Below are 15681 nucleotides of genomic sequence, written 5' to 3'. Positions count from 1 at the left end.
TGGGTACGGACATGACCTTAGATGGTTGCTGCTATCAACTTGTCCGTGGAAGGTAGGGGGTGGATGACAACTCGTTTGTTACCGACGAACGCTAACCTGTTTTTGGCTACGAAGCCTGGTTTGTTTTAGGATGACTACCGAACCCATCCGATCTGAACTGAAAATAGTTCGGGTCGACTTATTTGGCATGTAGCTCACTGACCCTGCATGCAGAAGCTATAGCTATCAGGAAAAATGTTTGTATTGTAGAAACTTTAGCGAAGTGTGGGCGAGAGGCTCAAACTTGCTTGGATTCAGCCATGTTAGAACTCAGGAGAAATTTCATTTGGAAAACTATGTTATGGAGTTTGGTCGCTGAAGATCAAAATTAGCTAAAATATCTTAAAGGTCATGCCCAATGTCATATCTACCATCATCTCGGAATGTGTCCAATATCATAGATCGATAGCCTTTGATAGTGATCGGGGCCAACTCTTTCTCCTAAAAAAGACGAAGAAACAAATCGGCCAACTGAGCGACTGAAGGACGCAATGAGACGATGTGATAGACCTGGCACCAGTCCCTAAGCACACGCCACATCCACTCGCAAGCCTTATTGCGCTCCAGATTATCTCCCCAATCGTAAGTTTTAATTATTTTCTCGCAAGGCTGTCCTGGTAAGAGCCGAGCAAGCAAAATAAGGGGGAGGTCCGGTGAGGAAGGACCACCCGTGACAGTGGGTGCTGGAAAAGATTCAGGTTGGCCGGAATAATCATGGGTGTACTATCGCTAGAACGAGTAGAACGGTGAGCCAGGATTTATTTCATCGGAGAGGGGCTATCAGAATCATCTTGCCATTCTGACCCCGTAACTTCTGGGTTATTTTTAGTATCAGCGCCGAGGGAGGGAAGGCAAAGGCCTATGACCCATCCCATGTGACCTTGCATTCACAGCCCAAGCGTTTGGGACTGGAACTGGAGAGATAAAGGTGGGTGGTTTCTGATACTACCTCGTTACCAAGAGGTCAAGCACCGGATACCCTCGAAATGCGCAAATCCGAATGAAGATCGATTGATGCGGGGACCATTTCGTGTGAAGGATGTGACCACCTCTGCTGCCGTGAATGTGTCTGAGTTTTATGTTGATATGGAGATGGTTGCAGCCAAGTAATACATGGCAAATCAGAAAACACATGTCAGTGAATTGGTGCCCCCGTATTTGAGAAGATAGACCACCACCATATATTGGTTGGACAGCCTTCATTTCTGACGCAGGAATAAGCATGATAGTTTGATTAAGAGGACATAAAACGGAGCACCAATGTGATGGCAAGGCGCATAAAAAGCCGGCCAAGCAGGATTACGTCCATTGCCGTATAATAAGTAGAAGAGGTGCAAAACTCATCCACTGAAATCCAAGTCTTTGACGTGTTCAACAATTCTGGTAACGCAAACTCAATTGCGCACCAGATTCCGGTTGGTTAAGAACTCCATACCCAGACTGGACAAAGTTCTGGGATGGACGGAAGTTCTGGGATGGACGGAGGTCTGACATTCCCAGTACGTTAAACGGTCTAGATGATCTGGAAGAGACTGAAGATTGGAGTAGGATAGAATTTACCATGTGATTCTGTAGGATGCCGGCCAGGTACGCTGACGTTGATGTACAGTACAGTACAGTACGTCAGCTGCAACAGGGAGACGAAGCATGAGTAAAAGACGAGGACCTGATGTTGATGACAAAGGGAAGCAAAGTCAATTGATAAACATTGTGACGGTAAGCGAAATGGAGAAGCTTGTGAGGGACGGGGTGACTAGGGACATAAAAGCATGCGTTTGTCAGATCTTGAATGACGGCTTACCTGCCTCGTCTGAGGAGAGAGGCAGATCGACCTCGCCATCTCCATTTTGAATTCCGTGAGATAGCTTCAGTCGATAGTAGACCTCAATCTGCTGTTTGAATTCGGAAAAGAAAACAGCCTTGATTAAAACGCTGTGAATTGTGGTCACTTCAACAGCTGTAGTGCCATTGTTGTATGAGCGACCGTATCTCCTGTTGTAGAAAGGTATATATATTCCGATCTGACCGTGTAGTCCAGATGAATGGAGAGGGAATTGCTGAAGAACTAAATCCGAAGCCCCTATGAATGACATGAATCAGCACCCCCACCTCCCATCTATCTTCTGAGGAATAAGGGATATCCAGTTAATTCAAAAATCAGTTTCAAACCGCCACTGTCCGATTGCATCCTATGAATTGATGATGGTGAACGTGTATGGAGATTTCCTGTCTTGAGGCCGCTGAGTATCCCTTCCCAATGACGTGGACTGGGGGTTCCAAACACCCATGTGGGTTGAATGCCGATGTAGAGTGGAACTTCCTGAGCTGCTGCCTCCGAGCTTCCCCTATTTTTCCTCCTACGTAACTGTAACCTGAGCAGGGTAATCTGGAAGGGGAGGGCATGATAAGGTCGGAGCAAGGGGAATCGCACACATACGACACGTCGTATCAAGTGTACACTGGCCGAACCCGTCAAAGAGTTGGTTATGGTATGTTGAGCAGCATTGGTCAACGACCCTAGCAATCTTGATCGTGTTCTCCAGAGCATAGCTGTTGACGGATGTCTGCACCAACATCCCTACCCAGCTCTGACGGGAATTGGAACAGATCTGTCCGCTCTAAATAAACTGATGGGTGTACATATGAACGTCTACTACATTCTTGTCATGTGCCGCAAGATCGGTTCTGAAGGCGTCTGTCGCCGTAAGTCCGTTTCTTCTTTCTCACCGAGATCTACCGATTATTTAGAGCTACGGTAAAGATGATGGCATTGTGAAGTAGCCAACACCCGGAAAAGATATTTTCCTTGATGGCAGCTTAAAAGCTAACTTCAATCCATTTCATGGTTGATTTGAAGGAGTTCCATTGCACGCACTGTGCGTCGAGGCCTAACTGGGTCTACTTGCAGCGCTAGAGAAGACATACCGATGGAATGAAGACTCAATTCCATCCTCATGAAAGTTTCACTATCTATCCCTTGTGGACAAGCAGTGAAGACAGGGATCTCCGGCACTACCGACAATGCAGGCGGGTTTGTCCGGAGAATGGTTCACCTGGAAGCTGGCAGTATAGAAGGCGGTCCAGCTATTACCAGTACCGATCGCTCCAAAGACCAGACTGGACTGCCAAATTTCATACTGAAATCTCCGTCATAGAAAGCGCATGTCACCGAAAGTACGTTGCACGGACGGATCTGAATATCTCGCTATGATCCCGGTACGTTATATTTTGCTCGACTCCATGTTAGAACAACTGGACGGCTTGCGACGGTGTGGTTTTAATATGCTTTAGATCCAGTGGATGAGGTGTTGACGGCATGTGGTTGACCCATATGCTGACGTTATACAAACGCTACGGAAATCACTGGTACAAGCTGTAAGCCTGCTTGAACGGACAGATTTATCATCAAAATCTCCAGTGTAATAATGCCGGTGTCGTCTGGACTACTGATGTCGGCTGAACTGCATGTGTTGGCTGCACAGTTAGCGATGTCGGTACAGCTGGTGACTGCTGTCCCGTCGGTAAAGGTTCGCAGTATTAGAAGTTAGATCGAATGGATCAGGCATGAACCCCGTGCTCCCGGATTCACAGACCCGAAGCCCATGCTCGGACATGTGGTGGGACGTAAGCCTCGTCGGCTGGCTAAAATTGTGGAATGATCCCCAATGAGTCGGTTAAGCCTTGATTTCTTCATTCTTTAACTCCCTTTCATGCCGTAGGACGATTGCTGAGAACGTTCATGTTTTGCGTATAGTAAACATTCATCCTGAAACGACACAAGATGAGAAAAAAAAAAACATAGATTACCAAATCAGTACGTGCCCAGCAAGGTAATGCCATAAATTGTCAATCAGTAGATGACTAATTTCTTAAAACGTAAGCCCACTTCCACCAACTACGTATTATAGACGCTGCATATCAGAAACAGTGTATACACAGTATAAACAAAACAGGAGTCATTGTAGACTTCCATGTTCTGAAGCGGCATATGGATCATTCAGACAGACATTCTGCTGAAACGACACAAAAATACAAACTTAAGGAGAAACTAGTAATGTGTTGAAATTATTGGTCGCTAAAACACTGTTGCAACTAGCATATCAATGAAAGTGTCGTATCGGGAACTTTTTAGCCCTGTTATTACTTATACACACTGTTTAGTTAATAATTAAACCATAATTATATCAGAACATCATCTGTAATTATATATTAGCACTTCAGAATCCGGCTAATAAGAGCTCCGTAACTAACGGACGGAGTGAGCAAATAAAATCAAAGGTACGCTAACTCGTAATGACCTTATATAAGGTCAACTATTGCGTGGTGGGATGGTGGTCTTACAAGATGAAGTCTCGACAAGTGACAATTCGCTCAAAATTAGCAGAAATTGTAAAATAAAGAATAGGTCCTGCATTGATAAATCCGCACAATAATAAATCCTAACTGAAAGTCGGATGGGCCCATAGGGACAAAAAAAGGTCTGGATTGTACTATAAATGTACGGCATGTAGTCTGTACAACAGCGAAGCTAAAACCTGGCGATACCTAGTGGTATCAAGAGATGATAATGGACTAGAGTTATTGCCCTTTGTATGTGTGTGTGTGTGTCGAGAGAGAGAGAGAGAGAGATGGGAAGACAAAATGTTGTCGTGTAGTTGGGCTGGCTTCGCGAGGTATCAGGATAATTTTGCTAATGTAATTTGATTCGAATGAGAAATATGTTTACGGGATCAGATAATGATATAATCCAACAACACGGCAAATTAGCGTTAACCACTGTTTTTAATAGTACGGTTAATATCGGAGTCAATAGTGCTTGGATGATTCTGGTTAATGACCAATGAATAACCTGAACTTTTGGTCAAGGTATGTAGTCTTCAGCTAACTTTACTGTTCAAAAACCATTATTGTCCTATTAGACTTACCATGTCCAAGACCACAGAACTCCAGACGCCAGAATCTATAAATTTTATTGTGCTATTTATTTTAACCCTAAGTGCAAACCATTGAGAAATTTTGGTCAAGGAATTTATTAAAACATTAAGATTAATTCATCAAAAACTTAATTTTCCTTTCCCACAATGGCATTCAGTTTTGATGATTGGAGCCCAAACTTAAGTCCTTTTCCATGCATTAAATGATTTGGTCAAATTACTTTGTCTACAACTGAAGTTATTATGCAAAATCATTTTTTACCTTAATGACCTTGACTTTTGGACTTTTGAGTCGAAAATCAATCGACTTCGTTCTTACACTAGGTGGAAGCTTTCCACGAAGATTTTTGCATGCTTTCTATAGTGCAGAACTATTTCTTTTCTTTCAGTTCGAGTGACCTTGATCTTCTACCTTTCAACCACGATTTTAGATTCACATTTTATTACCCTAAGTACAAATTAAACACAATGTCTAGTCAAGGTATGCCATGCATAACTACTATTATTGTACAGAAACCATTTTTCAACTTTAGTCTCAGTGAACTTCATGTTTGACATTTTGAGCTCGAATTGATAGGCATGTTTACTTTCCCTTTGTACGGGCTATCCATAAATATGCGTCAAAGTTATTGTGCAAAACCATTTTTCTTTCTTCATCCACAGTGACCTAGACCTCTGAACTTTTGACACAAAAATAGATAGCCGCCTTTCTTTCCACATGTGCATGCTATCCACAAATTTTGGCAAAGTTACATTATTGTGAAGTAAAGTTATTATGTGAAAAGGGAATATTTAATGGATCAATGACATCACAGTATAATACCCTCCGCCTAAAGACATGCTTTTAAAATGCACCCATGAAAATAAGTCTTAAATTGTGTTGCTTCATTTATGCAGTTTAGCTACGATTGATCTTGTCGGTTTGTAGCTTGAATATGTTCATGCACGTCTTAATGTTGAATGTGATTGTGTGTTATGCTCTTCTCATGAATGGTCTGCTAAAATCCTGTCAAGACTTGGTATAGCCGAAAAAGTTCTCATTCCTGATTAACAATGATAGAAATCCACTTCTTTTTGCATCTGCTGTAAATTTAGGAAATAAATAATGGAAAAACCCTATGTCTGCTAGGCATTACGTAGTTATTATCAGTCTTTAATCTTTAATTAAGAGGACACTTCTCTCGTATCATCAACTGTGGGAACATTGATTCAAGAGTGTTTGAGAGAGGAATATATCATTAAGAAGCATGATTGGAAAAGACATCAACAATCCACTCGTGTAGTATGTGCAATGCAAAATAATGAAGGGAAAATAAAATTAAGAAAACAAACATATATTACATATAAAGTTATCGCAGTGTTTTATCAGAAGCTTTAGATGACTAGTTTGTGTCTTTAAGTGGAATCCTCTTCAGAGGAATAATGGGGATGTGGCTATATAAATAACAAAGTCCGTAATAGTTATGCAAAATTATGAATGATATTTAGTATACACAATTATGTTCAAATACGTCATTATTTCACCTTCTATTGTATTAATCTGAATTTTGGTCAAGAAAATACCTTTGACGAAAACAGTGTCTCGTCAGACCCACCCACTCCCATATTTACGAAGATAGCCCCCATGCCATTCGGTATCGGGAGACAGTTCCCAGACCACTGAGTACTGGGAGATAGTTCACAGACCATTGCGTGCTGGGAGACAGTTCCCAGACCACTGAGTACTGGAAAATAGTTGCCAGACCCTTTGGTAGTGGGAGATAGTTCAAGACCACTGGGTACTGGGAAAAAGAAAATAACACAACCTGGATGATTTAGTGCCAGAGTTACAAAGATAGTGGACATCAGCTTTTTTCTTCTATTATCCGTGTGATTACCCAGTTTCTACCAAAGATATCGCGTGAGCATTCATGATTTTACACAAACTTGCTGTCTATAGGTCTCAGTCATGTAGTCTTACCCTAAAAGGAGCACTCAGTCCTCGTGTTGAATACATAATACATCATTGTATGAGTAATGCAGTCTTGCTCTAATATGGAATACTCAGTCTTCGTTGAATATATCATTGTACGAGTCATGTAATCTTACTCTAATATGGAATACTCAGTCTTCGTTGAATATATCATTGTACGAGTCATGTAATCTTACCACAAAATGGAATACTCAGTCTTCGTTGAATATATCATTGTACGAGTGATGTAATCTTACCCTAAAATGGAACATTCAGTCTTCGTGTTGAATATATCGTCGTATGAGGAGAACAAAATCTTGTCATTTGAAAACCAAGACGTCTGGTTGGTGTTGATTCCATTGAAGACAACGTAGGCTTTTTCCAGACCACTTTTAAACATAGCATATTTCACCTTCAAAGAAAAGTTATACCTGCCTGTACACAAGGTAAATGGTACGTGAGATGGATTAAACTCAGATAATAACAACAATGACAATTCCTGAAACAGAACAGGAATATTGTAAATGTCCGTGACTAAATATACGTTAAACTACTAGATAATCCTGGTTGCATGGAAAATAACATTCAGCGACTTTATCGCTAGCACATCGACCGAATACTATTCAATATGTGGTGTTCACGCGCGGAACGTTTGAGTCTGTCCGTTCCACTGAGGTATCACCTGAGGGAGAAGCTAAAGGAACGAATTATATTGTTAGCTTCATTTGTGTTTTACGACCATTTCGATAAAGTCGATTTTTTCACTCCTTCACTAAAGCTGCAGACACTGATTATCACGTTATGTTGAATGAGTGGATTGTCTAGATTTAAAGTTTGTAACGCTATTTCTTTTGTTTCCATTTTGGACGACAAGATTCTACAGATTTAAAGAGAGTTTGTAAACTATCTAGATGGCACAAATGTACGATCTAATAACAGACAGGAGGACTCAGGAATTTATTTTTTATTTGTTTTAATGTGTTCAACCATTTTGAGGAGTACAGGGAAAGAAATTAAACCCAATCGTTCTGGAGTGTTCAGGCAAACATTTATATAGAGAAAACCATGGATTATATTTATTTTTATATCAATAATTACAGGGTAGAAAAGTAATATATCTTTTTTGAAAATACTAATTGTGACATTGGTCAGGTAGACGAGTATAAAATCGTGTTTCCTTGAAAGATTATTAATTCCTGCAATAATTCTGAACCTGAAACCAGTCTTATTGTTGTGTCCAGTATTTTCTTTGGGTTGGAATTTGTTTTTTCAAGTTGTTTATTCACTGTAAACACAAAGTGTGTTCATCTAAACAATATTCTTGGAAACAAAGACTTGGATTTATAGTGAAATCTGAACAAGGATATAATTTTTGGATATTACTATTGTGATTCAGCAAAAAACTGTTGGCACGTCATTACTATTAAGGCCATCACAGGCACATGAACACTTCCAGCATTGGATTTATTGGAATATTACTAAATTTGTTTAGAACTTTAATCATTGGGACTAGTGTTAGAAATTCTATGACTATTTAGCATTTAATTCACAAGACAGAAAGTTACTTTCCTTTCCTTTTTTCACTTTATATTTTAGAGACATAAATTATTTGTTGAAGTTTAAAGAACTTGTATGTTTTGGCTCATTTCTGGTACTTTGTTTAAGACCATATGGTCGTAACACCATACATTATGCTTATCGTTTGCAACAGGTTTTTTATAATGCCAGCACACAAGACACAGACAATCAGATGCATCTTCGAAATTCAAATCATATGGTAATCTAAATATATAAATATTAATACCATATCAATGTTATAGAAGCTCCAGTTATTGACAAGTCCTGATTTGTATGTGAGGGACGGGACTATGGTTAAAGTCTTCGCTGCTGTGTTGTTGTCTTCTTTTACGTCATTTGAAAGCCAGAGTGAGTATAGAGCACCATCTACACCAGATACCCCTTTCAGCGCCATATCCCACACTTGGAAAGAAAGTATAAACTGCTTCATTGTAATACTCTGTTTTGCATGCATACATGCAAACAAACATGTGCTCTCTCTCTCTCTCTCTCTCTCTCTCTCTCTCTCTCTGACACACACAAACTCGATTCAAACTGATTGCCGTTTTACAAAAGTAACGGAAGTAAAAAAATCGCAAATTTCAGTGTTTAACTTTACACAAAAGACGAACAAAAATCATTATAAATTTGTGCAAACAACTGAGGTATAATGTCCGTCATACTTTACACCATCAAATAAAATGCTCTGAATTCGTAACCTTTTAGATGTGTTGTAATGGTGTTAGTGAAAAGCAGGTTACTGTTTGAAACATATTTTATTGCCACGGGAAAGTTGGACTCCGGTTATTGTATAAATGCACATTTCAATAATCAATAGAATAAACTTATACGACTGGAATAAATAACAGCTGTATGAACAAAAAAAAAAAAAATATAGAAAGCTCTCCTACCTTGTACAAAAATGGCAACACTATCGGCGTATTCCAGGTCTGAAATTATTTAAAAATTAACCAACCAAAATAAGACTGTATAAATTGTCTGTGCTGATGTTATAAAATGGACAACTGATGATGTGCAACTAGTATTTCATAATCATCAATTTGTGGGAGATTATAAAGGACATGATTTAAATTCTTTTATTGTAGTTAACTCCCCTTAACTCTAGGTTGTGGTACAGAAGCATACAATAAAATGTACGATTTGTCAAACTTCCTGTCATGTTTAAACAACATTTATTGTAATTGATACTTCATGTGATGATTATTGACAATATTAAATTTAATTCAACTTAGAAGAAGTAGATAAAATACCAAATTAATAAACCTAGTATGAATAATTACGTTTTATATTCTCCATGCATATTTTTAAACAAAATACAAAAATTAAGGGCTGAGTTGTATAGACTGTCATGTGCTCTCAAATGATAATGCTATTTTAGTAAATAATAATAATAATAATAATAATAATAATAATAATAAAAATAATAATATAATGCTGATGTTGATATGATCTTTTTTCTTGTTTGATAACTATTCCGAGACACCGACTATACAAGTACCTAAGTATTTAAAAAAGCAAGTACACAGGTATCATATAATTGGCTTGAAAGAGATCCCTGGGCCAATTTGTTTACTATACGACTATACCAATGGACAAAAAGTCATAATATTTTCGGAGCGTTCTGTGACCGTATTTATTGCTGTGATTGTAGTTTCTATTCATCATTCATTTATATATGTTGGTGTGGTGAAAAGTGTTCAGGGTATCTTCATATACAAAATCCAAAAACTAACCAGTTGCAAACTTCCCAACAGTTCCTTTCCATGAGTACCGGAAGTAGGGTTGAATGGATGAATTTACCGGAAGATAAACGTTTTTGCACAACATTCCTGTATAGCTTTTGTCTACTGCAATGATAAACCCAGCAACACTTTCACAGTCAGGCGCTGTATTGACTGTTTCTGTCTCGATCGCCAGTCTTTGGGTCGATTCACTGAAATACGCAACACAAAATCAGTTGATCGTTACGATAATTCAAACAGACATAAATACCGACTCTTCAGAAGGATATAGATGCAGTTTTTACCAGGTTAAAGTTCAATCATCGGTTCTATAACTCACCTACAGGTAGAACGTTTAGTAATCTCAGTATCCATTGTAAAAATTAATTATCATGCAGGAAAAAGTCCAAAACTAAAATGATCTCGTTAACAAAATCGTTGATTGTTTGTTTGTGTTTCCTTCGGTAAAACGTTCTTAACATTTTAACTTACACTCTTTACAGTCAAAAATGTAAGTTAAAATTTTAATTGAAAGTATATAGTCATAATCAAAGCATATATGTGAACCACCTGGAACATAAACATCACATATAAACGAAACTGAAATACAAATTTCAACGGGTATGTGAGAAAGCTTGCCGGTAGCTTCTCCTGGGTCGGTGGTTCTTTCCAGGGTTTTCCCTGGTTCTTCCTCCACCATTACTACTGGCCGCCATACAAAGCCTATCTTGTGCTGAAAAATGGCGTTAAACCCCATTACAACAGCAACAACAACAACAACAAATTTCAACGAAGTCACTCACGTATGAATTACAGGTTAGAGATGTATCATCTGCACAACAGATGTAGAGCATCCACGTTTCATGATTCTAGGTAGGACAGTGTACAAATAGCTTGCCAAAACCATATGATCTAGAGCAAAGAACAACACCTGAATCAAATCCAGTAAAAGATGAAATATACGTCACTGGGTACTTTTGCTGTAAGGTGTTGAGGTAACAGAGAAGCACATCAGCGTCTCTGAAATTAACATCGCACAAAATTTAACTCGTGACAGTAAAGGGTGAAATATGAGCCATAATGACCTATTTCTGAAACGAAGGAGTAGTGCACATCAAGATGCATCCTTTCACCAAGTTTCATCGTTGTAGACTTATACTTGGCATGCCACAGTTATATGTGTTAATCATCCAAATATATAACTTAACCTAAGCCAGTGAATTGTAAAATGTTTAGGTGTGGTACTAAAAGATATGTTTCAAATCGTCCGATATAATGATTTAAGCATGACAAGTAAAAAGACAAAATGTAACCAAGTTAGTGAAGCGAGATATTGTGGGGCACAGCGACCTCTTTTTAAGAGTGCGGTACTCATTAAAATGCATCCTCTGACCCACTTTCATGTTTCTATGTATAATGGCATAATATAGTAGGTCATGAATTTAACTTAAGCCGGAAAAATGTGAAATATAGGTAATAGTTACTTTACTTTGCAAAGGTGTGGTAATTATAAAGATGCATACAATTAACAAGTTTGATTATACTGGCATGGCAATTACTGCGTCAAATGATTCCAACCCCACTGTGTGAAATATGAATCTTAGTGACTCACTTTTGTGGTGAGGGTATAGATTCATCAAGATGCATCCAAACACAAAAGTTTCAAAAATCTATTTTAGCAACATGTATGCTAAGTGCAAAAACAATCATTTTGGACTTGAGTTAAATGCGTAAACTTAACTTACACCAGTAATTTTATTTCTTTATTTCTTTATTTTTATTTCTTTTTTTGGGAGGAGGGCATACTTAATCGCGTCAAATTTCACTGTCCTAGGCGGGCATAAAAGTAATTTTTAGGTTACAGTGATATTATTTTCTTGAATAGGTGATGTACTAATACAGGTACTACAATCATTTATTATCATGATTCTTGCATAAACAGAGATTGAAAAAGAAACCTCAAACACAAAATTTAATCAAAGTCATTGGAGTGTCCATTGACGCACATTGACCTATGTTTGTGATGCACACGTAGTTAGTCATCAAGATGCATCCAGTTTTCAAGTTTTATTACGTCAGATTTAACAGTGTTTATACAGTGTCTACAAATTTGAGCCAAACGCAAAAAACTAAAATCGGTTTTGTTTCAGTAATGCTGGGTTCATTTACATTTTTCAGGACAAGATAGGCTATACATAGCGGCTTGTTAATTTGGTTGGGGGAAATCCCACGAAGATTTTAAGAAGAATCGCCGAACCATAGCAGGTTACTGGCTAGCTGTCTCATATGAAACGTGTTGGTCGAGGTACAGAGGTTACATGTGTGAGCCATTTGTAAAGAAGATCGTCTTAGACCACTCGGTCACAAGGGGCCCCGCAAAAAAAGCAAATTAAAAGTAAGAAAAACAGCTGAATCAAGCATTAAGAACGCCAAAACATGTGCTTGAAACCTGTGCTTTCCAGGCACAGTGGTACGGTAATCTTTCTCAACCGTGCAGGCTCTGCTCCTCCGCTCCGCAATGGCAGGCAGGTCCAGAACAAGAGGCTCAGCCCTGTACCTAGAAGAATGAACTGAGCGTGGGAGCGCAATTCTGGGCCTGGTAGCAGAAACTAACTGATTAGCAGCCCCTTTTGAATGGCTCTCGCACGCGTTTGACAGCAGACAGAGCTTGAGTTTTATAATCAATGAAACATAAATTTCACGTAGCTCATAAATAATCTTACTGAATTGCCTCCTGCCTTGTTTTCTTATTGTTTCAATTTAATTGCTAAGGAGTTGGCTAATCCAATGATTGGCGCCAATGCCAACACCAGATTTCCAGCACGGCTAGAACTCGCATCCATTTCTGCTCTGCCTGGAATAGAGAGCGGGGCACCTACACACTTTTTCCAACCTCGCTATGGTATCCACTTTCAACCAGGTCCACTCAATTTTGCCACTAAACATCACCTCCTGGTCAAGCGTTACGCCCTTCCATACATATTTATTAAGCTAGTATGTGAGGCAGGTAATCATTTTTGTAATGCCTAATTAGTAAACATTCAGCTAATGTAGTAATAATACCATAACATTTCTTTATTTTTATATAGTAGTGTAGGATGTTTTTCACTGAGAATTTATTGGTAAATGTATTAGAGCTGTGATAATAGAATACACATGTGAATGTTTACATCGAAAAAGAACAGAATGGCTGCATTGTGAGATACACAGGTTACAGCGGCTTAGTTTATGGGGTCTTAGCTGGCAGGGCAAAGAGCATTTTAGACTAGTCTATTGGGGTGGGGGTGGAGGGAGGATCTGGTTGGACCGGCCACTGGATAAGGACTCGATCAAAACTATTATTGACATCTACTAGGGTTACTTTGGATGCTGCAGGATGAAATTAGCGTCATAAACGTCAACAAAAAGCGTCGTGGTCCACCATCTGTACAGATTCCGCCTGACAAGGCTTTTGTTGTTGTTGTGGGGTTTAACGCCATTTTTCAGCACGATAGGCTCTACATGGCGGCCAGTATAAATGGTGGAGGAAGAACCCGGAAAACCCCGGAAAGAACCACCGACCCACGAGAAGCTACTGGCAAGCTTTCTCACATGCCCACATTGGCTGAATCTTAGACTCGAACCGCCGCAGACGAAGGTGAGATGGCAGTGATCCGTAACGAAGAGCGCTTTAGACCACTCGGCCACTAGGGGCCCCTAACCCTGACAAGGCAGATGAGCGTAAAGATCAAACGGATATTTTAAATAGCAGACTCAGATTTGGAATTCACCGGATGCGTTAACTAATATGTTCTAGGAGGACCGAAGCATGAGTAACATATGCCCGATCATCACCAAAACCGCGTATTACATACTAATAAATCACATTTTAAATACAGATAAAACGTATCGTGATTCTGTGAACTAATTTTGATACATATTTCATTTTTCTTGAATACTGTTCCTAAAACCCCGCAAAGTAGCAGTAATTGTTAAACTTTCATCGGTTTACAATTATTGAATTCATTTTGAAAACGTTCACTAAGCCTACATACCTAAGGGTGCATCGATTGATAACAACGGTTGTGATATCGGTGAAGGAGGAATACAATATGTCTGAACAAGAGAACCAGTTACTCTTCGTTTTTCCCACTGCATCGAACACTATGTACTGCTGTTCTGTATTGTTCTTGAAGAATGAAAGTCTTACCTGTAATAAAATGATCATGTTACTATTCGCTTTGATTTTAAAATACGATAGGATTTCCTACCAACCCATTTACCTACCTACCTACGTACCTAGATATATATATAAAAGTCAGTGCGAATTCAAGGACAAAGTCAAGTAAAAACAAATTTGACTGGCTTTGATTTATAAAGCAACTGTGTTGAATGCGGTGCACGATAACTTAATATTAATGCCAATACGCAAGAAGTCTATGGTATACATTATGAGATCGTGAAATTGGTGAAACTTCAGAAGTGTTTAATTAGTGGAAATGTGTGTAGAACTTTAATTTTCGGAAAGTTTTTAAAATGTGCTGAGAGTGTGGCAAACGGTAGTAGAAGCACCATTTTTGGACTGAGTGACTGTGACCTAAATTGCCAGCTTTTGAATAAGACCTCTGAGTCAGAGGACAGGCGCGAGAATAAAAATGTCTGAAAATTCTTGAGTGGGTTTGGTGGCGGTGTCTTTGGTTTGATTCTGGAGTTTCATGGCATATCAACACTTTAAAGGTTGTAACGTACCGGGTCAAACAGATTACAATACATGCTTAAGGACACACCACGGTACGCGGTAGGGGCCGATGATGGGTATCGAACACGCATCCTTAGAGGTACGAGTCCAACTCCTTAAGGCTAATGTACACATTTCGGTCATTGCAACATATATTCGGGCCACATTACTTCATATGACCAAAGTGCTGACACTATACTTTGCAGTTCATTATAACTAGATTATGTTATGTTAATTTGTCATCGGCACAAATACTTAATTTTATTGACCATGAAACATGAAATTTATTTGTCATTAGTTTCTAAGACTTTAGTAAAAGGCAAATTACAAAGTCCAGAAGATTTAGAAATTATTCTGAAACATCACCAATGAATTCTCAAGACAGCACGCGCATCAATGTCTTCGTGCCATATTTGTCATGTACTTAAACCTGATGTTATGAATGAGTAAACTCTACCGCTATGTTTTAAGGGTTTCAATTTTCTTGTTTTAAATGAGCGCATATGTTTTGGACAGCTATTTCCACATGCAGCTTTGTAAGCAGAAAAGATGTAATCTAGATATAGATAATAAATTTTATATAGTTTATGTTGCGTTCATTTGAAGTCATGTGGCCAGAATAGTGTATTGAACAAAATAGATACGCAAATTTTAAACCAATGGGATGCCGGGTGTATTATACATTCAGGCGAAACATACTGGCCTAACTTTCGTCGTCATTAATTATTTGTCATGCAAAAA

General features: G+C 38.8%; 1 protein-coding gene across 1 annotated transcript in view; it reads right to left on the bottom strand.

The window, feature by feature from the left end:
* LOC149808599 (uncharacterized) overlaps positions 1–15681 on the bottom strand; it is an 85010-nt gene that overhangs the window by 57548 nt on the left and 11781 nt on the right. Inside the window, exons 3-7 of the mRNA XM_089979778.1 lie at positions 14258–14412; positions 10236–10435; positions 9393–9431; positions 8729–8904; positions 7182–7336 (exon numbers count right to left, since the gene is read on the bottom strand). Coding sequence (XP_089835904.1) covers positions 7182–7336; positions 8729–8904; positions 9393–9431; positions 10236–10435; positions 14258–14412 — 725 coding nt within the window. The remainder of the gene's footprint in view (positions 1–7181; positions 7337–8728; positions 8905–9392; positions 9432–10235; positions 10436–14257; positions 14413–15681) is intronic.

The sequence above is a fragment of the Sinohyriopsis cumingii genome, chromosome 1, assembly GCF_028554795.1.
Source record: "Sinohyriopsis cumingii isolate HCF-2022 chromosome 1, ASM2855479v2, whole genome shotgun sequence".
Taxonomy (NCBI): Eukaryota; Metazoa; Mollusca; class Bivalvia; order Unionida; family Unionidae; genus Sinohyriopsis; species Sinohyriopsis cumingii.
The sequence above is the reverse complement of the archived record's forward strand: the minus strand, read 5'-3'. Positions and strand labels throughout refer to the sequence as shown.